Source organism: Neovison vison, chromosome 5, assembly GCF_020171115.1.
Source record: "Neovison vison isolate M4711 chromosome 5, ASM_NN_V1, whole genome shotgun sequence".
NCBI lineage: Eukaryota > Metazoa > Chordata > Mammalia > Carnivora > Mustelidae > Neogale > Neogale vison.
The window spans coordinates 20341899-20367905 of record NC_058095.1 but is presented as its reverse complement, the minus strand read 5'-3'; the positions used below and the strand labels follow the sequence as shown (position 1 = coordinate 20367905).

At 55.8% G+C, this 26007-nt stretch overlaps 2 protein-coding genes across 5 annotated transcripts in view; both read right to left on the bottom strand.

Annotated features, from left to right (window-relative positions):
* ZNF385C (zinc finger protein 385C) overlaps positions 1-24264 on the bottom strand; it is a 28489-nt gene extending 4225 nt beyond the window's left edge. For 3 of the 4 annotated variants that reach the window (XM_044247923.1, XM_044247924.1, XM_044247926.1), the window contains exons 1-4: positions 24015-24264; positions 4827-4975; positions 2872-2982; positions 1114-1279 (exon numbers count right to left, since the gene is read on the bottom strand). In XM_044247923.1, coding sequence (XP_044103858.1) covers positions 1114-1279; positions 2872-2982; positions 4827-4975; positions 24015-24264 — 676 coding nt within the window. The remainder of the gene's footprint in view (positions 1-1113; positions 1280-2871; positions 2983-4826; positions 4976-24014) is intronic. The other variant, XM_044247925.1, reaches the window with a different exon arrangement.
* On the bottom strand, positions 6432-10325 carry C5H17orf113 (chromosome 5 C17orf113 homolog). Its single transcript, XM_044247922.1, is given in 2 exon segments — positions 6432-7916; positions 9186-10325. Coding segments are annotated over 2 exon segments (2028 nt in total). The 5' UTR covers positions 9729-10325.
* Positions 24265-26007: the final 1743 nt, after the last annotated feature.

The following is a 26007-nucleotide window of genomic DNA, read 5'->3' as shown; positions in this document are numbered from 1 at the left end:
GATCTCAGGGTCCTGGGATCGAGTCCCGCATCGGGCTCTCTGCTCAGCAGGGAGCCTGCTTCCCTCTCTCACTCTCTCTCTGCCTGCCTCTCTGCCTACTTGTGATCTCTCTCTGTCAAATAAATAAATAAAACCTTTAAAAAAAAAAAAAGAAGACCATGTGGAAATAAAATAAGATAAAAACAGAGAGGGAGACAAACCACAAGAGACTCTTACCGCTAGGAAACAAACAGGGTTGCTGGAGGGGAGGGGATGGGGTAACTGGGTGATGGCATTAAGCAGACGACCTGATATAATGAGCACTGGGTATTCTATGCAAATGATGAATCACTAAATTCTACCCAGAAATCAGTAATATGCAGTATGTTAACTAACTTGAATTTAAACAAAAGACCATGTGAAGACACAGAGACACGGGGAGAACGTGATGTGAAGACAGAGGCGGAGTGGCCAGCAACCACCAGAAGCTAGATGAGAAGCATGGGGTGGATTCTCCATCTGAGCCCCCACGAAGGAACCAACCCTGTCGACACCTTGATTTTAAACTTCTCATCTCCAAAACGGTGAGAAAATAAATGTCTGTTCTTTTCAGTCACCCACTGTGTGGTCATTCGCTGTGGTAGTCCTGAGAAGCTAACACAACAAGACAGTGACTTGGGGGGGAGACATGGGGGGGGACAACTAGGAAGGCTTCAGGGTGCTGGTGCCATGTTTCTTGATCTCAGTATATTCAGACTGGGAAGGCTCACAACACTTGTGATGTATGCCTTTTTCTGTATGTATGGGCTACCCCAACCTTGGCAAAAATAATAACCAGAAATCTCCCAACCCCACACCAGAAACCAGATTTGGATTGGGGGGTGGGGAGGGGAGGGAGGAGAGTTCAGGATTGGGGGCGCCTGGGTGACTCAGTCATTAAGCGTCTGTTCGTAGGCTCAGGTCATGATCCCAGGGTCCCAGGGATCGAATCCGGCATCAGGCTCCCTGCTCAGCAGGAAGCCTGCTTCTCCCTCTCCCACTCCCCCTGCTTGTGTTTCCTCTCTTGCTGTGTCTCTCTCTGTCAAATAAGCAAATAAGATCTTAAAAAAAAAAAAAAGAGAGTTCAGAACTGACCTTTGCTCTGCGGCTCTCCAGGGGATCCACTGGCTGGAGTCGGGGTTGGGGACACCAGCACCCCATCCCGGGCCAGGGTTTGTGGCCTCTGCTTGCTCTTGGCAGCTTCAACAGCCTTGAGTTTTCTGGCGTGTTTGTGGCCTTTGTAATGTGCTTCAGCTTGGTTCTGGGGAGTGGAGGGCTTGGGGTCACCATTTATTTGCTGAGTCTGCATGCCTCCTCCATGAGCTGGCACTGGGCAGGGGGCGGGTCAGAGGGGGCAGGGCCCCGACAGACAAGAGGGCAGTCCTTGTCATCATAGCATGCGTGTGGCCCTGAGGTTTACAGAATTCCTTCTCATACCTGAGCCCCCATGCAAACAGCCTCTGGCTTCAAATTCTGCCTCAGCCTCTCATTAGCTGTGCGTCTCTGGGCAAGTCGCCTCACCTCTCTGAGCCTCAGTTTGCTGACTTTGTGACAATACTGACCTCACAGGGTTGTGGGAATTAAAAAGAACATGAAAGGCACCTGGGTGGCTCAGCAGGTTAAGCAGCTGACTCCTGATTTGGGCTCAGGTCATGAACTCAGGGTTGGGCTCCAGGCTCAGCCTAGAGTCTGCTTGAGATCCTTCCTCCCTCTGCCCCTCCCCCTGCTCTCTCTCTCTCAAATAAATGAATAAAATCTTTTTTTAAAAATGAAAAAAAAATAAGCAGCACACGAATGACGAGGGCGTAGTACATACAGCAGGTGCTCAACAGATGTTAGTTACCAAGTTCATAAATGCACAAATGAAGAAAATTGAGCAGTTCTCATACTTGGGGTATGTACACCCTGAACATTCATCCCTATGTTCATTTTTTTTTCAGCAAATCATTTTTGAGCATTTGCTCTTTGCCAGGGGCCCAGCATGGAGAAGACATGGTCCCTCCCTCAGAATGAAGTCTTTCTGTCGATCTCTTGCAAGACTCATATAACCCCAAAACCTGGAGGGAGCCCCTGAATCTGGCCTGTTGGTGTCATTCCTCCTTCAACCAGGGGTCCCTGCTTATTGCTCCCAAGTGTAGGAAAGACGGGACCCTGTGGCCCCTCCCTAGACCCTTTCACCAGAGCAGATCTCCCAAGCCCCAGAATCATCCAGACAGAAGGTAAATATTCTCTGGGAGGCCAGGATGAGGCTTCTCCACCATCTGGGGGTAGGCTGTGGTAGAAAGTATGTGGGCCTTGGGGTCAGCCAGGCCTGGGTTCAAATCCCAGCTCTGCTACTCACTAGCTGTGTGGCCTCAGGCAAGTCACTTAACCTCTCTGAGGTTGTTTCCTCATGTGGAAAGTGGGGATGATAATAGCACTTCTCTCCATCTCACGAAGTATCAGGAGAACTAATTAAGATGATGGGAATGGACATATTCAACACATCAATTCTCCTGTGCTTTAAGAACTCAGCTCCAGACCAGGAACTGATAGGAGCTCTTGGGACCCAGAGCAGGAAAAGGCAGTCTTTTCTCTCGCAGAAGGATCCAGAACACAGGAGAGAAGCAAAGCGGAGGGAAATGGAGACTCCAGGGCCATTAGAGATAAGGCAGAGGAATTTGGAGAAAGGAGAGGACAGGATGGGTGAAGGACTGGGAGCATGTCTTCTGGGACTTGTACATCCCAGGGACAGAAACATGGATCCCTGTCCCTTTGCCAGACCTATACCTCCAGGAAAGTCTCTGGCACCCAATGTCCAGGCCTCTCCCTGCCCAGTCCCCTCCCCAGCCTGTTTCCACTACTCCCTCTCACCGATGAGTTGAACCTCAGGTGACAGATGTTACAGGAAATGAAGAGCTTCTTCTTCAGAGGGGAGGGGACCCCAAACGTGTGGCTGATGACAGCTTTCTGGATCGGGTCCATCTGTGAAGAAGGTGGGAGGGCACAACAATGCTGGGGTCGGCTGTGAAGGGGAGGCAATACAAAATGCCAAAAACTAATGCCTATCCAGGAGGGCAGGCATCCAGACATAGGAAGAACTTTCCCATCCTTGTGGATAGGAGACACAAAAAAAACAGTCTCCTCCCTGGCTGACTTAATCTGTTCGCAGGGGCTTCAGCGTGAAGGGAGAGGGGGATGGTCAGGAAGAAACACTGCCATGTCCCAGTGATCACCTTGGCATCTCTTGCTGCCCCTCTGGTCTCTGGTTTGGGTTTTTTTTTTTCCTTATTCACAAGAATCACAACTATTGGGACAGAGTTGGGGGCAGGGAGAAGCAGGGACAGGACAAAGAGTCTCTCTGTTGGAAATCCTCTCCCATATCCCAGCCTTGTGCCGGGCCTGTGGGCTGGGGGAGAGAAGGCTTATCTTTTCAGCTCTGCCACTGTCACAGGGCCTGAGTGGGGGAGTGAGGGCATGGCCAGAGCAAGGAGGGGTGGCGGGAAGGGGCAGGTGGCAGCCTGTGGAGACCAGACGGTTCCCTGAATTGTAGGATTATTATTATTTTTTTGATATATTAATTTGTATAGGGTTTTTTTCCCCCTCTTCCTTATTTTAACTTTTTTTTTCCTTCTATAAATCCAAGCCTTTGTGTTCTCTTTTCTCAGGGGCTGCTTTTTGGACCAAAAGCAGTTGTCTGGGCTTGCTTATCAAGAGGAACTTTCCACACCTTCCTGAGAGAAGAGAACAGAGGCTTTGAGAGAAAAGCATGGTTTCAGAAACTCCCCAGGGAACAGAATGAGGTTCTAACCCTTACCTAATAGCACCTGGGGCTGGGGGCAGACAGGGGCCAGGAGCATGGCCTACAGGGTCCCAGCAGTGCAGGCAAGAGAAGATATACCCGCTCCCCTGTGTGCATGGTGCCTCAGCAAGTGACAGAGGGACTCAAAGAACAGGGACCCCCCCCCCAAATGGCTCAGGCTCCCGTGGACCTCTGTGTGACCCTGGAGGTTAGAGAGAAAGGGGCTCCTAAGGATAACTGAGGCTGAATTTCCCACCATCTTGTTAGGACGGGCTGGGGCTCCTTAATGATGACCTTTGATGTTTCAGAATTAAAGAAAGGGGGGTACTTCTTATAGTGAAGTGAAATTCGTGCTCCCTGCACTTGTCATTCACACACACGCACACTTGGATATACACAGACACAGAGCACAGAGGCCTACAGGCAAGTGCGAATCCCAGAGCCATGCAAAAAGACTCAGATCCACAGGAGTACCAATGGCACACTTCACAGACACACAATCACCCAACCCCCCACACACACATACACTAAGAGGTCAGACACACACCAAACACCTACAGAGTCGACACAAAGACACAAAACATCTCTCAGAGACACAGGCACATACATTAATTACATACAGTCATTAAGGCGCAAAGAATTGTTTACAAATACACACATGTCCAACACATCCACAACCATAAGTAACACACAAAGACCCACAGAGACATAAATTAAAACAGAAGGGCACACCCCCAATGCACACAGAAATACACAGATCATCCACAGACGTCCCTCTACAAAAACTCAAAGTGTGACCTCTGGGCCACAGGCCCAGCATCGTTACCAGGGGAGGGGGTGTCCCCATCCTCGCTCCTTGTCTCCAGGGAAAGTTGGACCCAGGGGTCCCTGTTTTGGGAGTGCCTAGTCACTCTTGGGGATGTTGCTCCTACTTATACCCAACTTCTAAGAGCCAACCCTCTGTGTCCACCTTCCCCGCCCACCCCGGACTCGGCTGCATGCCCCCACCCACCAGCCCAGCCCGTACCGTGCTGAAGTTGGGGGTGAGACTGAGCGGGGCAGCGCCATTGAAGTGGAAGGCGAGCAAGTGCTTGAAGTCCAGCGGGGGCTGCAGAGGCCTGGCAGGCAGGGGCAGGGAGGCCAGCAGGGGGCTGGGGGCACTGGAGGCTGGGCCTGCTGCAGGAGGAAGAAGGGCAGGGTCTGAAATGGGGAGCCACAGGGCTCACAGCGACCTCCACAGCCAGAACAAGAGGTTGATGGGCTTCTTGGGTGTGGGGCCGGGGCAGAAACCGTCTCCCTCTTCACAGAGCAGTACTGGGTAAGCCCTGGGCACTCCCAGTCCATTTCTGTGCCTCTCCTCTACACAATGGGGGTGAGGGGAAGGAGCAGGGAGACCACAGTTCTCAGCTCCCAGTCCCCTAGGATGCACTTCCCATCCCCTCCAGAGGCAGCCCTGAAGACCCCCAATGGATCCTCAATGGACGCCAGCGGAGAATCAGGCCAAGGGAGGGGACAGAGGAGTCCACACACACACACATACACACACACCACCACCACCATGGAGACCATGTGCTGTACCGGGTTTCCTTTTATTGCAAGTTAAACCCACACCTGGGAGGCCTGGGAAAAGGCCAGCCCTCTCCCCTCTCACTAACTGCCCCTCTCCCGATCCCTACATCATTCACAGCAGGGACTGACAGAGAGGACAGGAAACCTGTTGGAATCTGAAGGGATGTGTTCCCCTAGCTCTGGTGAGACCCCAACTCCTCCCGGGAGGCAAAAAGCGCTCCAACCCCTGGGTCAGGCCAGAGTTGGCCAGTCCAGCCCTGTGGTTTTACAGTCTTTGGTCTTAAAGGTCTGAGGCAAGGGCAGGGGAAGGCTAGGAACTCTGGGGAGCAACCAGACTCTGAGAAAGAAAAGAATTAGAAATAACTCCAGTCCATGGGAACTTTTCTGGACCCTGTCACTGCAAAACCGTAAGAAGTCCTTTTAGAATTTTTGTTGTTGTTGTTGTTAACAATAAGCAAGGTAGGTTTATTTTACATTTATAGAGGTATATGTCTATATACACAGCCGTATACAGAAGAGCCTCAGGCTATCCATGGGCACCACTACCTCCTTTGAACTGGTAGCTTGTGCACAGAGACGGTGGTGTGCTGTGTGTCAAAACCAAGGAAGTCATCTGCTCTCTAGTTCTATCTGAACAGAAGAGATGCTGCCAGGAGGGGAGCTAACAGCCATCACCCCCATCTCCTTTCCCTCAGTCCCTCAATTCCTGAGACCCAGTCCTCTTCTCTCCCTCCAGCAAAGACTCCTCAGTTTTTCTGGGGCCCAAATCTGTGCTGGGTGCAGAGGGAAAAAGGTGAGCTACTCCTCACCAAACTCTGACAAGGACAGGAGCAATATTGAGGGAGCCCCCAAACCTAGCATCTCTGCAGGCTCTCCCAGCTCCCATCTGCATGCAGCCCTTCCTCCACAGCCCACTGGGCAGGGTTAGTACTCAGCAGAGGAAGCCCGGGGCAGGTGGGTGGGAGGCCACAGGCGGTCAGCTGAGTTGCCGCGGGGTCAAATCCGCCTCGGGGCCCTAGAGCACGGACCCCAGGCTGGCGGGGCAGAGAGAAGGCGGCCGCCCTCACGTGAGCTGCTACCCCAGCAGCCCCTCCGCCCACCCACTCTCCAAGAACTCCACGGCCAGCGCAAAGTCAAACTCGTGCAGCGGTGGCCCATCCACGGCGATCTTCATCGCGGGGCCACCCCGGCCCTCCCCGGCCCCGCTCTGCCCCCACCACCGCAGCTCCCGGCTGCGGCCCACCTTGTCCAGGAGGCCGGCGCCGACGGGCAGCGCCAAGGCCAGAGCGGCCAGGGCTGCGAAGTCCGGGAAGAGCTCGTGCAGCTCAGAGCGCGCGCACGCCAGCTTGGCACACAGGGCCCGCGGGCCCAGCCGCCCCAGGCTGCACACCACGCGCTTGAAGAGCGCGAAGTCGCCCAATGCCCGCTGGCGCACCACGGCGGGAGCGAAGGTGCGCAGCAGTACCCGCAGCGCTCCCTCACCGTGTGCACCCAGCTCTTCGGGGGCCTGCGGGTAGCCGCGCGGGTCGAAGATCGCCGCGAAGGCGGCCACGGCATCCAGCGAGGGCCCGGGATAGGAGTCCCCCAGCCCCCTCCGCATGGAGTCCAGGAAGGCCCCCCGCAGCCGTTCCAAGCCCCGCACAGCAGCTTCGGAGTAGCCGACCAGCTCCACGCCGCGGTAGGTGCAGCGCCCGCCGCCCAAGTCAGGGCCGGAGGAAGCCAACTCCTGCAGGAAGCCCTGGAGGCGCGCCCCACCTGAGCTGCGCTGTGCTTGGAGGGAGGCCACAGCTGCCATCACCAGGGGCTGCAGCAAGGCCAAGTCCGGCTCTTCTGGCTGCAGGACAAGGGCGAGCTTCTGCAAGGTGGGCAGAGTGTCCAGCAGCAGGTGGGTGAAGGCCACGAAGGTGAACTGGCGCAGGGCGAGGGCCAGTGCCCTAGCTGTAGGGGAGGCAGGGGCAGAGGCCTCCAGGGTGGGCACCAGGCAAGGCCAAGCCTCAGCCACTGCTTCCACGATAGGCAGCAAAGACGCCCAGGGCACTGGCCGTGGTCCTGCCAAGTCAATAGCTGCCAGGTCCAGGGCCGCCCGGAGCTCGGGGACCGTGTGGGAACTGGGGCCACCATGGAGGCGAAATAGGGCATCCAGCACGCTTTCATATTCACTTAAGTAGGCAGGGGGCTCAGGATCTGTCCGGCCGGGGAGACAGTGTAGCTCCGTGAGCAGTGGGCAGGCAGCGCGCAGTTGTGGGCTCACATGCCCAAGGCGGTCCCCGGGGAGGCTCGAGCTGAGCCAGGCCAGCTTGGGTGCAGACACGCCGAAGGCCTGCAAGATGTCCAGGAGTTGGCCAGCGGTGGCCTCACCCTCCTGTAGTTCCACACTGCCCAGGAAGGTGGTAGCTGGCTGGCCATCACAGGGGGACACCGAAGTGGCAAACAAGGCCAGACTGTGGGACTCAGGCCAGTCCCTGGTCTCATCCAACACCAGCCCCACATATGGGGATGCCTTCAGGCGCTGGCAGGCCTCTGTGTGCAAGACACTGGCAATGGCCACCTGGGACAGCCAGGGAGAGAAAGGGAGGGACAGAGTTAGGCTTGTCCTGAGCAGGGGAGGTAGCAGTACAGAAGACAGAAAGGGGATAGGCCTCAGGGACAGACCAACAAACCTGTTCTGGCTTGGCTGAGTACTGGCTGTGTGACCTTGGGCAAGTCATTTCACCTCTCCGAGCCTCAGTTTCCTCAGCTCTGAAATCAGGCTACTACCTGCCTCTCAGCTTCTTAAAAGGTTGTCAGGGGCACCTGGGTGGCTCAGTGGGTTAAAGCCTCTGCCTTCGGCTCAGGTCATGATCCCAGGGTCCTGGGATCGAGCCCCACATCGGGCTCTCTGCTCAGCAGGGAGCCTTCTTCGCCCTCTCTCTGCCTGCCCCCTGACTCTCTGCCTACTTGTGATCTCTGTCAAATAAATAAATAAAATCTTAAAAAAAAAAAGGTTGTTGACAATTAAAAATGTAAATTTTTGTAGCTATGCTTATAAGTATAAAAATGCTTGAGGAACCATAAAAATTCTGTAGTGTTCTGTGTGCGTTTCTACAGCATTGCCCCCAGGCCTTATTCCTGGGTATCTCCCTCCACTCTGCTGCTCGGGGATTAACTGATAGACATTGCTCCCTCCCAGTTACACAGAGCCCCAACTGTGTGCTCTGTCATCTCTCTGCAGGATGAGACCTAACTCCCGCACCCTCATACCAGTCTCTAGGACTCACACACCTGGTGCCTAGGACAAAGCAGCAACTTGCATACCCGAGGCCTTGTGGGTGGTACTGGGCTTGACCTGGGCCAGGGATACACCAAAGGGAATGGAGAAGCCATGGGTCTAGTCTTCATGCCCCGAGAGCACAAGAACCTAGCTTTTCAGAAGTCACAAATCCACATTTTTATATGTAATCTCTCTGGGTTTTTTTTTGTTTGTTTGTTAAATTGGAAACTAATTGACGTTTTCCAAAAACACTGTGAAAATCAGCAAAATATGTCTGTGGGCCAATCAAGCCCCCAGGCTACCCAGCTTGCAACCTCTGGCCTCAGCCCTCAGGGAAAGCCCCATGCCCCTCCCCGGGGACAGGGCCAGCTCTGGCCTCTTTGTGGCCATGCCCCCAGCAGCTGGCCCAGGGCCTGGCCCAGAGCACACCTCAGTGAAAGATTCTGCTGGGTGAAGGCATGAAGCTCTCGGGCTGCTGCCTGGGGACCTGGCATGCTGGCGCTCTGCCCAGACAGCTCGATGTCCTCCCTCCTCATGCCCTCCCCCACACTTCTGGCTGCCACCCACCTGCATGTCCCTCACCCTCCTGGGGCTGTAGCAGTCGCTGTGCTCTGTGCCCAGCAGGGCCTGGCACAGGTTGAACCTCTGCAGCTCGAGCAGGGCAGAGCAGCGGTCATCGGGCACATCCTCCTTGGCCATGCAGTACACCGTGGTCAGCATGGCCACTTTGGCCGGGTCCACCTCTGCCTTGATGCCCCTGGAGGTGGGCGGGGTCTCCAGGTCCAAGTAGGCCCCTCCTCCCTCCGCTTGGCCCTCCAAAGTGGGCTGGCCCCGGTTGAAGGCCAGAGCCTGGCGGTGGGCCCCCGAGGTCACGTGGCGCAGCAGGGCATGGCGCTAGAAGTTGTCTGTGCCCACGGTGAAGGCGTTCTCGGCTTTGCCGTGCTTGTTCCGCACTAGGGCTTGGCGGCACTCGAGGCAAAACATCAGCTTCCGCTCGTAGTCGAAGTCCAGCCAGGGAAACTCCTCTTTCCAGTGCTCGTTGAAGTAACGCTTGCACTTCTTGTTGGAGTTGGAGGCCTCTCCGGCGGGTTTCTTCCCTGGGGGAACCATTCCTGCTCCAGGGGCAGGGCACCCCCAACTCCCACCCAAGTGCTCTGGCTCCCCAGCCTCCCCCTACACACAGCGACACCTCCTTATCAATGGAAGTTGGTGGGAAAGGCACGGCGGGCTAATGGGGACCATCCGTCTAACTTAGCTGGGAAAGCTTATTCCCGCTCTGCCGGTGGAGACTGGAGATGAAAGAGACAAGGGAGAGGTGTTAGGAGGTCCACCGTGGGTTCATGCTGCCCACAGAGCACTCCCCAGCTGATGGGTGGATGACACCTAACGGAGAAGGGCTACTGGGAATGGGTGGGGTCATGCAAAGAGCCATAGAATGTCATCCAAAAGTTGGGGAGACCAGGGGACCCACACTAAGGGTCTCCCTCCATCCAGGACAAGGCACTGATGAGCTTTGATGGTTGAAACATGTCAGAACTCAGCTCTGGAAAGACTGGCACCATCTGTGCAACCATGTTTTATAGGTGGGGGCACGGTGTCCAGGCAACAGCAGTGCTCAGGGCTCCTGGATAATCTGTGACTGAGCCAGGATATGACCTTGACTCCTCATTCAAGGGATGGCCAGTCTCTCTGGTCCACATCCTTTATTTCATCGGAATGAAGTTAGCACAAAGCTGAACCCCCAGAGCCACAGGGCCAAAGGATGGCATTTGTTTTCTCCAGACCTCCCTTCCCTAAACCTACACATGGGTGTACACACACACACACACACACAAACGCACCCTGACAGTGTGCTCCTGGGAAGGGAAGCCCAGAAGAGGGGGTGGGTCCCAGACCGAAGGAGCTAGCTGGCTGCCCGTACCTTGCTCACTCTTCCACCACCCCAGGAATGAGCCTAGGTGAGCCGTTCAGGACCAGAGGCTATGCTCAGCCAATGGCCAAAACCAGCCAGCTCTACCTCCTTATTATCCCTCAACCCTGTCCCCTAGATGCCTACTTGGGGCCACAGCAATATCTACCCTTTGCCAAGTGTGAACTGCACCAGCCTTGTGCTAAGGACTTTGCAGTAACTCCAGGAGAAGACCAAGATCGCTGTTGCAAGTACTCTGAGGGTGGTACCCTCCTCATTTTGGAGAGGAGGAAACCAAGGCTGGAGGACCTTAAGTGACTTACCCAAGGTTCCATGAGCAGAAAGGGGCCAAGGCAGAGTTAGATCTATGTCCAGGGGCACCTGGGTGGCTCCGTTGGTTAAGCATCTGCCTTGGCTCAGGTCATGATCTCAGAGTCCTGGGATCGAGCCTCATATCGGGCTCCCTGCTCAGTGAGGAGTCAGCTTCTCCCTCTCCCTCTGCTCCCCACCACCCACTCATGCTCAGTTTCTCTCTCTCTCTGATAAAAAAATAAAATCTTAAAAAAAAAAAAAGGTCCTGATAAGAAAATGAAGTCTTAAAAAAAAAAAAAGAAGAAGAAGAAGAAAGAAATAAAAAGATTCTACATCCCCTTGACCCCCAAAGGCCACGCTGAGACTGGCCTGCACTGTCTCACTTGGATTAGGCACCTGCCTCCACCTCGGCAGTCAGTCATGCCCCCAAATTCATCCCTCGCTCAGCATCCAGAAAGCGAGCTCACACGCAGGTCACTCCTTTGCTTCCCCCTTTTCACTGCCATTCTAAGTGGTTGCCAGAACCTACACACCTCCCCACGAGCCAGGTCCTCCCCAACCTCCTGCTGCTCCTGGCTGCCCAGCCAGCTCCAAAGGCTCACCATCCCCCGCCCCCCACCACACACACACACACCCAGCTGTTACTCTGCTCCTGCTTTCATCCTCTGAGCCTGGAATTTCCTATCCCTCCTCCCTAATTCCCATGCATTCCAGGAGAGCAGCTCTGCGTCCTCTCAGCCCCCAGAGGATCCCCCAGCAGGGGCTAATGCCTGTCTTCTAGCCTCCAGTAATGGGTGTGCGTCTTGGTAATGCAGTATGGTAAACTCAGGTGTTCTCTAACTCTGCACTTGGTTCCTAGAAGGCCAAGATTATATCTGTTCATTTGGGTATCCCTAAACCCCACCCCCACCCCAGAGGGCATGGCATGCAGATACCCTTGAGCAAAATTTGTTAAGAAAATGGAAGGATTGAGAAAGAACTTCCTGTTTCTAAGGCTATTGGTTAGATGACTGGGCTCTGAGAAAGCAGTGACTGTCTTTACCTCCTGATGTGCCCAGTACCCCTTATGGAACCTAGCACTTGGTGGATAAGTCCAACAAGGGCAGATGAACAGAATTCCAGGGGCAGCCTGTTCAGTTCAAGAGAAGGTGCTTCCTATTGCTCAGTGCAGTGGAACTCACCAGTCCTCTTTTCTTAGACACTCAGTGGCTCTTGGGACTGCTTGTCCCACACTCCTTGAAGCAAGCATTTCTCCTGGCTTCCAAGACCCTATGTACCCCGGTTTTCCTTTCCCCCATCAGCACCCCTCCACCTCTGAAGCCATCTCCTCCTCCTCTTCCTAACCTAAAACTGTCCCCAAAATTCAGAAACATGTCTGCTGGTCACCCTGAAATAGACCACCCCAGCCCGAGCCACCCCTCTGGGTGCCACACCTCTCCGTCCAGCTACTTTCCTGGCTTGTCTAGATGGAACTGTCCATCTGTCGGTGCAGATATGCTCCTCTCATAGTTGTCCCCAGCTCAGGAAACATCCACACTCCTACCCAGATGCTCTGGTCAAGACGATGCCCCTCCAGCCCCTGCTCTCTTCCACATCCTGGACCTTGTCTACCCACAGGTGCTATCGGTTCCCCCTCCAAAATCTGCCGTAACTTCTCTCTTCTCTCCATGCTGCTGCCACCGGCCTCATCCAGGGCACCTGGACTTGCCTGGACTACAGCAGTCACTTCCTGATGGCACTCTGGGTTTCCATTCTTATGCTTCTCTGAGCCATCTGGACCAAGAGCAGCTGGAGTGGGCTTTTGAAAACATTCTGCCTAAAACCCCTCTGTGACTGCTTGTTCTCTGAGGCTAGTGCCAGGATCCCTTTCAAGGTCTGCCAAATGCCCAGGCACTGCTGACCTCTCTAGTGTCACCTGTGCCTCTCTCCCCTCCCAGCTACATCAGCCCTCCCTCAGTTGCTCTAGAATGTGAGGTTCCTGTCCCCAGGACCTTTGTACATGCTGTACCTTCTTCCATAATGTCTCTACCTCCTCTCAATACTTTGCCTATTTCACTTCCCCACTCTTCTAAGAGACTTCTCTATCCCTTCTCAGGAGGTCCTTTTCTTTTCTGTCACTACTTCCTGTCAGCTTCCTTGACTGTACTCCTCACAGTTTACAAATTTGCTTATTTTCTCTGCATTTCTATTGCATAGTGCTTGCTTGCTTTCTCCTCCTTCTTTTCCCTCTCTCTCAAGAATGCAAGTTTCCTGACAGCAGGAAAGTTTACTACTTGTTCACATCTGAACCCCATGGAAGGGAACGTTGCCTGGCACCCAGCTCCACAGGATTTGGGGAGTGAGTGAATAAGGAACCACCAGCTTTCAGGCAGAGAGAACAATGGAGTGGGGCCTTGGGCACCTGTTGGATGGCTAAAAGAGCTGCCTTTGACCTCCTTTCCTCCCAAGATCCCATGATGCTGCGACCCTTTGTAGCCCACCACCCAAAGGATCTTCAAATGGGAAGGAGGAGCAAGTCCAAGGTGGTACCCTTTGAAAGTTTGTCAACTCCTTTCTATATACCTAGACACTGGCTATCTTGCCCCATTCTACAGATGAATAAAAGTACTATGAGCCCTAGGATGTTTCTGATAAAAGAATGAAAGAGTAGGTAGGGAGCATGCATGGGAAGATGGACTCTGAAAATGCACTGTCAGATATGGGAGCGAGTAACCACATGCGGCTGTTTGTAATTAGTCAGGATTAGAAAAACATTTTTGAATTCCTCAGTCTCACTGGCCACATTTCCAGTTCTTGATAGCCACATGTGGCTACCAGCTATTGTATGAAATGGCCCAGAGAGAGACCATTTACTTCATCCCAAAAAGTTCTACTGGACCACCCTGCTCTAAAACCAACCAGCCAAAATCACTGACATTCCTACACCTCCACCTGAGGGAACAGCCTGGATGGCGTGGGGTGTAAATAAGACATGACTCTGTGACCAAGGCTGACCAGGGCGGTCCACCTGTCAGACCCAGGTCCCTCACACCTCTCTGCACCCTGGCCACCTGGAAATGAGCTGCCACAGCTTGTGGGGCCCCTGGGGTGACTGTGTATTGATCTGTGGTCCCCACTCCACCCTGGCTGGTCAGCCTCAAACATAGCACATATGGGGCCCCAGGATGACGGTCCTCAGCCTCCTCCCCTGGCCCCTTTGGGCCCTTTTCCGTCTGGAGCCCCTACGGGGAATCCACGCTCCGGGGTGGAGGATGGGTGAAGTGGGGGATCCCTGCTCCACCGGGACACAGAGGGCTGGGGAACTTCCTCTGGGGGGCGTGTGGTGGGGGGCACCCTCCAAGGTCCGGGAGGCTCCCCCCGCCCCCGCGGTGCTGCCCAGCCCGCAGAGCCCCCACCCATCGCCCGCCCCCCCAACCCCCGGCCGGAAGCTCCGGGAGGGGGCGCCCCGCCCGGCCTGGGCAACACGCCTGCCGCACACACTCACGGAGACTCGGGAGCCACCATCTTGCGCGGTGGACGCTCTGGCCACGGTCTCCTTAGGCTCTACTGAGCGACAGCAGCCACTAGCGGTAACCGGGGCGAAGAGGCGCCAGCAGCCCGTGAGGGACCGGGCGGCAGGCTGGGCAGCGGGCAGGGCAGCGGCTTCCTGGGGTGCACCTGCTGTAGCCATTCCCCCGCCCGGCACCCTCGGCAGGCACGTGCGGGGGGCGGGGGGGGGGTGCAGAGGGCGGTGACGGAGGTGAGACCGCCTTAAGCGTGTCCCGCCCGGGGAGGGAGCGACAGGATCGTTCGTTCATCAGGGGCACCCGCCAGTTCCTAGAAGAGCTCCCAGGTGAGAGCCAAACAGGTATAGGGAGGCGCCAGCAAAATGCTGTGGGATCGCAGAGGAGCAGGCGGAGCGCCGACAGTCTGCAGGGAGAGCCTATTAGGTTTCACTGCAGGATAAGTGAAGTTTTACCAGGCATCCCAGGCCTGGCCCTGCAACCATCGGAAGTCGAAAGTACAGTGCAGGTTCACAAAGGTCAAGGCAGAGTGGAGGGATGGAGGGGTGGGGGTGCTGCCTGCTGCTGGAAGGCTCTATCTACAGTGAATACTGGGGAGTTTGACCTTCTGGGCTGGTGAGGGGCCTCAGGAGAGGGGTTTGAGGGGTTCCCTGTGTGGGTTCCCAGGAGTGGGGAGGAGAAGATGGAGGAATTGGAGTTGTGGCAGACCATCCCTCCCAGACCTGGAGTCCAGAAGCCTGCGCTGGGGCTCCAGTGACATGGTATCTGAGGCCTTGGGCTGGACACTTACCTATAAACCTCAGTTTCCCCCATCTGTGAAGTGGGAATTACAGCTGGGAGAGGAGGAAAGGGCAGGGCAGGGATGGGTCTGAGGAACAAATGAGCCAGGTGTGGAGGCTATTTGAAGAGGGGATGTTGGGAGCACTTAGTGATTTGGTCTCCCCTTCCCATCAAGTCACCCAGAAATGACTTCCAGCTGTGCCCTTCCCCCCACCACTGGGTATACTTTTCTCCCACACGAGGCCTAGGGCACACGTTGATTTGAGGTAAGGACCTCCCCAGTGGCTTCTGGGAACTCTCCCAGCACCCTTCACACAGCACGGCTCTGTGCCACCCACTGTCTGCCACTGACATTCACCGTGAACCCTGGCCCCCCCAGCTGCTGGGATGATGCGTGAGTCACGGCACATGCATACACATGTGACCGCTGGCTTGTGGGTACACTCAAATGAAGGGAGACACCGCAGATCCACGACCTGCCCCAGGAGGATACCGCACAGCCTGGCACCCACAAAAGGGTCAGCTATGGGTGGGGGAGGCATTTATTGTGATGGCATTTTGTAGCAGAACACCCTGGCTAAGTCCCTCCCTTCTCAAACCCTGGCCAGAGGTCCACAGCTGGGACCCCCAGTTCATTGGTCGGCTGCCTCAAGAGGATGGGCTGTTGCTCTGGTTAAACACAAACTAGAAAGAATGGCAGAAAAGAGGCCACATTCCAGGCTCCAACTGAGGCTGGGGCAGGGGCACAGAGCAGGTGTCTTATGAATTAATATCACTCTGGCAGCTGCCCAAGGGAGAGGATCTGGGCAAACCACATCCTGCTGTTTTGCTTTCACTTGGAAAAATATACTGAGGAGCACAGGGGCACACACCCTGCGGTTCACAGGTGCCTATATGACAGCAACAGGCACAAACGCCAAGACATACATGTACACACCTCTCCTCTTGAGGAGACAGACCATCTAGGCACACTGAGGTGTGCTATACAGAGGTGGTATCCATGCAGAGAGGGACAGATGCCCAGGCCGGCTGGAAGCAAAGGCCGGCCCAGAGGCCACGCACAAGCATGCACGTACACAATGTACGTACACACAGGCAAGCTAGAGCAACAAAGACACGCTCAGATCATATATATATACCCAGAGGGACAGACACACGAGGACACCCAGACCCCTAGTAAAGCATATACAGACCATAGGAAACCGCAGACAGGCAGTGAGCAGCACATGCCATCACAAAGAGATGTGTAGACACAAACATCTATAAACAGACACAGTCACCCAGAGATGGGTGCGTGCACACACTCTCCCTTACAAAATTAAATGCACCAGACATACACACTAGCTCGTGTAGCCAGACCCAGAGTCTCTCTCTCTCTCCCTCTCTTGCCCCACCACAAGTCACAGGGGCAGATGGGAGGGTCCTCCCTGAGGCCCACGCACATACACACACATCTCAAAGAGTAAAACTCCCCTTCCTATCACAGAGGAAACTAAAACTCTGAAGAAAATGGGAGTCCAGGAGGGAGAGAGGGCCAAAGGCAGGGAATGGGAGCTTAATCCAAGATCTCCTGCTTGCCCACCCCCCAGCTGGCTTAAGATTCCCACCAGAGGGTGGGCCAGAGGGTGCTCCCACATCCTGCAGATGCCCCCCCCATCCCCAGCTAGAGGAAGACCCCCACCAAACCAGTCACAAGAACTCTGCCCCAGCCCTCCAGCCCCTGCCCTTGTGGAAGGGGTTCCCAAAAATACCTCCTAAAAGGTAATGGCTGTGTCTCTCAGAGAGTGCCAGGTAGCCCCTGTGTGGAGGGGTGAGCCAGGAGACCCTGATATAGGTCGGGGGCACTGGTGTGGATTCCAGGGCAGTGGCTGGGCTTCAGATAGGACCACCCAGATTTCTGCCTGTCTCCCTTTGTCCACTTCTCTCTCTCTCCCTCTCTGCTGAAATAATGACTCCCTCTTCAGTAGTCTCCCACCCCACCCCCCACAACCCTCCTTGGTAGTCGAGGTATGATTTGATACAAGGAACCTCTGGCACGGTCTCCTCAAATGGGCATCTGCCCCAAGCGTAGACCCCCCCCTCCCTCCTTCAGGGTGCCCCTCCAGTCTTCTGACCAGTCCTGCCCTCCACCCACACCCCCACCTTTGTTCCCAGCCACAGTGGGGGCTCCCCTGCTCAGCTCTGGACCTTGGAAAAGGTACCAAGTGTCATTGGCTACCAGAATCTCTCCACAGACAACTTTTGGGGGCCAAAAACAGCAGGAAAGGGATGGGGCGGGGAGAGGAGAGAGCCACCCTTGTCCAAGCCCCCACCCCACGCTCTGGCACCCCCAGCACTCACCCAAGAGCATTCTCTGCCTTTGGAGGCACCGCTGAGCGCCGTCTGAGGAGCAAATGAAACCAGCCAGAGAGTGACAGAGGGAAGGGGTGGGGATGCGAGGGACAGGAGGGGAGGGCGGAGGGAGGGACTCCTGCTCCTGCTGGAAAGCAGCGGTTGCAGGGTCCTTTCTCCCCCCTGCCTGGAAGCAGCTGCCTGTTCCCCAGTTTCCCCCATCCCAGCCAGGGTGGAAAACACAGAGCACTTCTGGCCCCAAGGGTGGAGAATGGGGCAACTGTGGGGACTGGGGACAGGGGGCGGCCTCCATCCCCCTCCTCCAGAGAATCCCTCTCTAGTGCCTCTTGTACTTAAGTGCAGAGTTGACCTTGCCTATAGAGACTTCAGAAAGGACGTGCTGCCAGCCCCTTCCCAGCCCGCCAGAAAGTTCTTGCTGAACTTTGCAGCTCTGCCGTGGGGCTTACTGTTGCAGGAGCCCCCATTCTCTTGTCCAGCCTTACTCATCCTCTGGCCCACCATCCCCTTACATTTTACCTCCTTTGCTGAAGGGGAAACTGAGGCCCAGGGAGGTGTGACCACTACACCCCAGAGCACTGGCCATGTGGTGTGGGAAGGGAGCCCCAGGCAACTTGCCCTTCTTAGTCCGTTGCCTGGACCGTTGGATCTACCACCTGGGCAATGCCAGGTGGGGTGGGGGTGTTCATCTGGTCAGCTAGAACTCCTGACCCCGCTCCCCTGCTCCAGACCCTTCCCTACCCCCAGGCTCAGCTCTACCCCCATTTGCTCCTTCCTCCCCCTCCTCTTCCAGACTAAGGCCAGCTCTCTACTCACCTGAGCACCTGGGGGCTGGGGGGGGAGGGGGTGGAATGAGGGAGAGGACAGGCCAACCCACAGCTGGATCCAGTCTGGCATTCCAAGCCCAGGCCCAGCGCTAACCCCCACCCCCTCAGCATCCTGTCTCCACCAGACAATAACCTGTAATCTCTGGAGAAGCCAGTACAGCCGGCAAAGGGTCTGGGGAGGGGTTGGCAGCAGCAGCTCCTGAAAACAGGTTTGTTAGGAAGAGGCTCTGGGGGAAGGAGCTGTTCCTTTGGGGAGAGGAAGGAAACTCAAGCCCAGGGCTAATTAACCCACCCAGACACAGACGGAATCTTTGTCTTCTTGAGGGCAGGGATCTAAGCTAAGCCCCCTAATTCTCCACCCAGACAACCTTGCATTTCCTGGTGGTCTCAGGTAGGGGGGAGTGTCTGATGGTCAGGTTCACACCTGGGGGAAGGGGAGGTGACGGTTGTCTAGGGAGAGTGAGGGGCACTTCTATCATTTTCCACTTAAGGAGAACAGCAGCAGGAGACTCTGGTTAGACTACAAGAAGAACTTACCGGTAGCCTTGGGCTGAGCCCTATGTCTCCAAAACATGCACCCAAAGGCCTCAGGATGGATTGGGGGGCACTGAAGAGGAATCAGCAGCCCAGGGAGATACAGAAGCGATGGGGGGACAGGCTGGAGGGTTTCCAGGGCTTCCTGATGGGACTGAAATTAATCCATCTGCGGGGAATGGGGGGGTGAGGAGCTCATCAAGCCGGTGACTCAGGCGTGACCTGAGCTCAAGGTCTTTGATCTCTGGGGCTCAGAATGCAGCAAGAGGCTTGTGTCTCAAAGACTCAGAGAGGAGATGGAGAGTCTGATTAGAACAGGAGCTAGGAGAGGTCTGAGGGTACAGGGCAGGTAACAACCTCCACGCACCACTCTGACCACTGGCCACCCCCAAAGCCACGGAGTCTTTGCCCCGAAATCCATTATCATCTGAGTTCATCTCTGTTCTCCTGTTCCACTTAGTGTCTACTCTGTACTCCCCACCCAAGGCCCCCCTGGCCTGTTCAGAACTTAAGTCATTTCCAAAATCCCCTTCTCTCTTCTCTCTGCTCCGGTGTCATGTTGCACTGGTGATGGTAGATGGGGGGGGCGGGGGGTGATGGTAGATGTGGGGGGCGGGGGGTGGTGGTGAACTGTATGGCTGGGTCAGTCCTGCCAAGAGAAGGGAGGGACTGGCTTAGGGAGCCGTCCCTCCCCTCCCCAGCCAGGTGAGGCCCAGTGGGGGAATGGCTGGCATCTCCCCATTTTTCAGTGGAGGTACCAAGGCACAAGGCAGAGGAGAGGCCATGGGTTCTGAGCGCTGTGACATCATCTGGGAGCCAGCCTGCCTTCTCTGGCCATCCCTTCTCCACATTCCTAAAACATCCAGGTCCAGAACTTCGTCGTATATGCTGCTCTCCTCAGCAGCAGCAGGACTAGGGTGGACGAGTCGGACACGCTGGGATCTGAACCTGCTTTGTGGCTTTGGGTGTGTTGCTTACACTCTCTGAGCTCCAGCATCCCAGTGTAAAGTGAGAAGTGAGCGCCACCATCTCCTGGCGTGGCTGGAATGCCTTGCCTCCCAAACAGTTTGGGTCCTAAGCAGATGCCTCCAGATCCCCCCCGCCGTGCCCTGTACAGGCCCAGCATTCGCAGTAGAGGCTGAGGCTAAGAGGGATGAGCCAGCAAACTTTTTTGCAGATGTTCAAGAACAACCTAAAATTGTTTGTGCGTTTGTGCGTGCATGGTGGTCAGCGGGGTCACTGAGTTCAACCTTATTGGGGCGGAGGAGCCGGGTGCTCACATAGCCCACCCTGTGGGAGGAAGGGCAAGGGGGGCAGGGGAAGATAGCTCAAGACACATTCCTGCAGGAGGGAAGGGCCTGCTGCATAGGAGACAGATGGGGTGGAGGGTGGGGGGGGGAGTTGGGGCAGCATGTGGGGGAGGGGTTAGGGGAAGTCTGGGGTACCTGCCATTTCCCCATCCTGTACCCCCTCCCAAGTGTTCCAGGCTCATTTAGGTGTGGCTGAGCAAGGAAGCCTCTGACCTAAGCACTGGCAAGGAGGCTTAGAGAAAGAAGAGTCTCCGTCCCCCACTCCCACGGGTGGCCTAAGGGACATGAGGAGGAGAGGGTCCCCGCCTCCCTGCCTGTGATGGCCTGTCACCGTGCAAGCTGCCAGCCTCACAGACCCCTAATCAGAATGACAGTTCCAGGAGGCCTCCCAGTGCGGCCTTCCCACCCCCACACCTTCAGAACCCTTCCAGCGAATGAGTGGTCCCCCTAGCTGCCACCCGGCTGAGACCTCACGTGTCTAGCTGCAGAGCCATGTGTTAAAGGCTCCTTACACTTTGCCTCAAGCCTCTTGAAGGTTTTTGTGTGACTCTTCCGTTCAGAGGCCGAGGCTACCCCCAGTCAGCTACATCCTCAGGGCCCTCTGCTCTGGCCCAGTCCCCACCAAGGGCTAGGAGAGGCCTTCGGCATGGCTGAAGGCCCCTCGCCCCCAGTCCTCACCCCAGGGCAGCTGCTGGGGCTGGCTCTCCCACCCCCAGCGCTCAGAGAGCCAAGGAGAGAGGAGAAATCCATGGGAGTGTGTGGAGTGGCCTGGAGTAGGCTCAGAAATAACGAGGCCAACGGACAACAGGTTCTTAGCTGGGGCCCCCAAATTCCCGAGTTCCCACAAATCTGAGTACCCTTGATCCCTGCCCTAGGCCCAGCTGTCACCCTCCCATGCTCCCAGAGCCCAACGCCCTCCCTCATCAGGACAGTGAGAAAGGTCTGCCCCCATGGCTGCCGCCCCCTCTGAGCTGTGCCCAAGGCAGGCTCCAAGCACCCCTCCGAGCAGAATCCTGGCACAGGCCACCACAGGTGACTGCAGGGACAGCAACTCACTTCCCATTTTGTAATCTGGAGAGGAGGAGCGGGCATCCCGTCTCCTGGTGTCCCTACAAACCTACCCAGAACTCTGGGGATGAGGACTGTGGAAAGAGGGAAGCCCAGAGAAGGGGTTCCCATCCGGGTGGCCCTTCTGCCTCTGGCCACATCTCGTGCTTTAGCCTTTTCTCCTCGCACGCCACCTGCTCTCTCCAGGTGGGCAGGAAGGGAGAGAGGGAGGATTGTACCCCAGGGTCTGCCATCCAGAAGCAGGGCTAAAGAGGCTACACCAGGGCTGGATGGCAGATCCTGGGGCAGACCCAGGCCAGACTCGCCTTCCCCACCCCCTACTGCCCTCCACGCCCACTTCCCTGTCGGTGCCCCCCTTCTGAGGATGGCACTGCCTGGCACAGCATCCCCTCACCTGGAGTCATCCTGGACACCTCCCTCTCTACCTCTCTCTGTCACCGAGTCCTGTTGCTTCTGCTACAGAAAAGACCCCAGAATCTATCTATGTCCTGCTTCTTCTCACGTACCCCCAAGTCTTAACCTTCCCTCTTGCCAGAGACATCTAAAAACTCTAATGACTCCTGCTCAGAGCCCTTCAGGGACACCCATCACCTTCAGGACAGAGGCTAAGCCCCCAGTCTGGCTGTGAGGCCCTTCCAGCTGGTTCCCGCTCACCTTTGGCTGTGCCCACCGCTCCCGGAAGGCCACGACAGACCTCAGATCACAGAGCACTGGCTCTAGTTCTTTCTCTGCCTGGAATTCCCTTTCCGTCTCCAAAGTCCAACAACAACATCACTTCTCGGAAGTTTCCCCTGACTTCTGTCAATTCCCTTCTGCCTCTGACTTCCCCAAGCACCACCATCTACCCGCCTCTTTGGAACCTGCTATTATCTTGGACAAACTTGTCTGCCTGTGTCTTCAGACCATTCTTGACGGGCAGGTTTGCCACCTTTGAAAAATGTGAATTCCTCGGCAAATCCCATATGTTTTCAGTTACACGCAGAATCTAAAAAAGTCAGTCTCGGGGTACCTGGGTGGCTCAGTCCATAAAGTGGCTGCTTTTGGCTCAGGTCATGATCCTGGGCTCCTGGGATCGAGCCCCTGGATTGGGAGACTGCTTCTCCCTCTCCTCCCCACTAGTACTCTCTCTTGCTATCTCTGGTTCTCTCTCAAATCAATACATAAAATCTTTAAAAAAATATATCTAAAAAGTGATTAGAAGGATTAGAGTCATGGTGGGCTGGGGGTGGGGTGGGGGCAATGAGGAGCTGCTGATCAAGGGTATAAATTCCAAGCTGTCAGATAAATAAGATCTGGGGATCAAATGCACAGCATGGTGACTGTCATTAACAATGCCATTTTACACACTTACATTGGGAGCTGTGAAATGCTATAGACACTCACATACAATCACAATTATGTGAGGGGATGGAGATGTTGAATAACCTTATTGTGGTAATCATTTTGTATTACACAGGTGTATCAAGTCATCACACTGTACACCTTAAATTGACATACATATCAATAATATCTCAATAAAGCTAGAAAAAAGTAAAAATACGAATCCTCCAAACAGCAGGTTGCCTAGTTGATTTCTATAAATAGCTAAAGAATGAATGCGTGACTTTTGAACACAGACACACACACAAACACACTCCAGAAATATCCATATAGTCAGATACACTCTTACTCAGAGTCACACCCTCGGTGTCCAGCCCCAAGCATTCAGGTAGAGGAGCTGGTACCAGCCCTCAGGCCATCCCCTTCCTTTGGTTATAAGGTGACCTCTGCCTGCGGTGTCCTTTCTTCCCATGCCCCTGTTCCAAAGCTCAGTGTGTCCCCCTTCCTCCAGGAGGCCTTTCCTGGTGTCCCCAGGTATAATCACCCCTTCTCCCTTTGTACCCACATGTGGCACCCACAACACTATTTGCTCTTTTTGTGGCTGTCTCAGACCAAAAGACAAGACTCCATCTTGGAGTAGGACGGTGAGGAGTCCAATGGGGATTTGTCCCCGGGGCCCCAGCACCGCGAGAGAAACGCAGTGGGTGACCTGTGAATATTTGCCAAAACAACAGTATAGCGCTCTGGCAAAGCTCCTGACCGGGGCTGCAAAGTAGGTTTCCAGTGGCTGCTCCCAAGAACCAGGTAGAAGTTCTGGCCCTCCCCACCTCCCACACTGGGCCTGGTTCTGAACTTGTTTCCCCTGCCAGCCAAGCAGCCTGCCTCTCCTCGTTTTCCCCATGGCCCCCATGTGCCTGTCAGCTCAAATCACCCTCATGAATGCATTCACCCATTTCCCCCAGAAATCTGTCTTGTAGCCAGCAGCCCCTTCAGCTCACAGCCAAACCTCTGCAAAGTCACCCCAGCCAGGGAGAGGCAGAAATCCTGGCCAGGAGTCCAGCTGCCAAAGGAGGAGTGGCTTCCCCTGTCTGTCCCTCAGCTGGAGGGCTGTGCACCTTGCTGACCCCAAACTTCAGAGACTAGAGCAGAGGCCCATGCTATCCCTTGTCAGAAAGGCTAACCCTGCTGGGGGGCTCCAGACTGGAGAAATGCTGCTTAGGGATCCTGACCGCCCAGAGACCTCACAAGGAGAGCTCCCACACCCCAAAAAGACCTCAAGAGAAGTCCTCAGTCCTAAAGACCCTCAGATCCTAAGAGACCCCATGGGGGGCTGTCCTGATGTATCGGGGGGACTTCTGACCATGAGGACCCATTGAAGGCACCCCAGATGCAACATTCCCCCCACCCCCAAGAGAGCCCACAGCCCCAGAGCCTCTCATAGGGTCCACACGGAGCCTGTGGGAGCATCGCCCCTCCGCACTGACCTGGCCCGGTGGGGGTCTTCCCCAAGCTGAGCTGCCTTAGCCGCCGCTGGTGGGCGCGCCCCCCGCAGTGCACTTGGGCCTGGGCTGCTGAGTTCAGCTGGATGTTGCAGACGTCACAGAGCGTGTAGGATGGTCGTTTTCTTTCCCGCTTGGGCTTAGGCAGTTCTGGGGGCCGAGGGGGGCACTCTGTAGCTCCAGATACGGGGGGCTCTTTCTCACCCGGGGGAGAGGGGCTCAGTGGCCGCTTCATACCTGGGCAGAGAGAGAGGGAGACAAGTCAACAGGCTGAGTACTGTGAGCACACAGAAGGAGCGAGAGGGGCTTAAGACCCTAAGACAGACACCTGTGCCCTGTGTCCCAGATGAAGCTCCTCAGCTTTTGGACATCCCCAACCCAAGGGTGGCAAAGGGAGCGCGACAGGGTCCGCTTCAAACAAAGCAGCATTAAAACACCGGAAGAATGTCTGCAATGGTCTGGAAGACGGTCACGAATGTCCACACACCGAGAGGCCGACACCTGGGGACTCGGCTCAGAGAGGAAGACTTGGATGTTGGGGAGCAGCCAGGGAGAGGAAGCAGTAAGGTTAGGGGAGTCGTCACAGTGCAGGAAGCCAGGGCCCTATTCTTGGTCTCACAGCAGGCGCTGACAGTCCTGTGACAGGCAGGCATGTGGCGCTTACTGTAGCCACTAGCCAGAGGGCTGACTGCAGAAACCCTACCTCCCTACGCCCAGTGCCCGGCCGGTGACATTCACAAACGTTGACAGTGTGTGAAACCATCCCCACCCCTGGCCCACGTGGCTCCAGATGTCCCTCACTGTGGGGGCCACCCAGGCCATGGCAACAGTTGATATTTTCGGTGGTGACCTGGGCCCTGCTGCCCGCGTCTATGGAACACAGCCTTTTCACACACTCACACACACGTGTACACACACGTGCACACACACACATCCCTTCCAGGCCCCTCAGCTGCCACACACCATCTTTCTGTTCCAACTCATTTCTGTGGAACCTTCTGCCTGACTCCTTGGCTCTCACCTGCTCTCTTCTGGGGTTGCCAACTCTCTTCCTCACACTGAACAGTCTTCCTTTTCACTTCCTGGATCTGCGTGTGCTCTCTGCCGGGGTTGCACACGATGGGGGGGCGGTGGCTCCCTGAGGGCCTGGCCTGAGCCTCCCTCACCTCCTCTGAGGGGACAGAGAATTCCCGAGCTCAGGGACATGTGACTTCCTCACAGCCCTCAGAAGAATTCCACCCTGAGGACCCCTTGACTTCGGACCTGTGACTTCCAGGACTGTGAAGCAATACGTTTCTGTTGTGGAGGCCACCTGGTTGGTGGTACTTTGTTGCTGTGACTCTAGGAAACGGGTGCATGGGAGGTCTGACCTGTGCGCTTTCAGAGGTGCCCAGTGGCTTGAGGGGCAGAGGTCCCCGAAGCCCGGTGGAGGGGCGAGGGTGCAGTACCAGACACAGGCTCCAGGTGGCGCATCTAGCGGGCAGCAAAGCGGGGAAACTCCATACCCCTCCTGGCGGGGAGGACCCCACTTCTCCGCACTCCTGCCGCCCCTAGCCCGAGCCATGCCAACCTCCCAGGCGCTGTGTCGGGGGTGCAGGGCACAGTCCTGCCCACAGAGGGCATCCTGGGAGGTTAGTGCCCTCACCCTGTGAGCGATCCCCTCCTGGGCCGCCCAGAGTCCCCACCTACTTTCAGCACTCGCTCACCTCCAGGGGGAGGTCATCAGAGCTCCCTGCACAAGCCTTCCCCTACCCTCCCAGCAGGAGGAAGAAGCCAGAAAAAGTACCGCTTGAAAGTGGTTTTTCTTGCGGGGTGGGAGGGGGTCCTCAGCTTGTCAGTGGGGAAGAAGCTTCAGGGGAATGAGCTTTTCCTGGCCAGGGCTGCCCCGCCAGTGAGGGGTGGGGAGACTTTGAAATCTCAGTGCCATTTATGACAGGCGGGCTGAGGACACAGCCCAAGAGAGCAGACAAGTATCTGC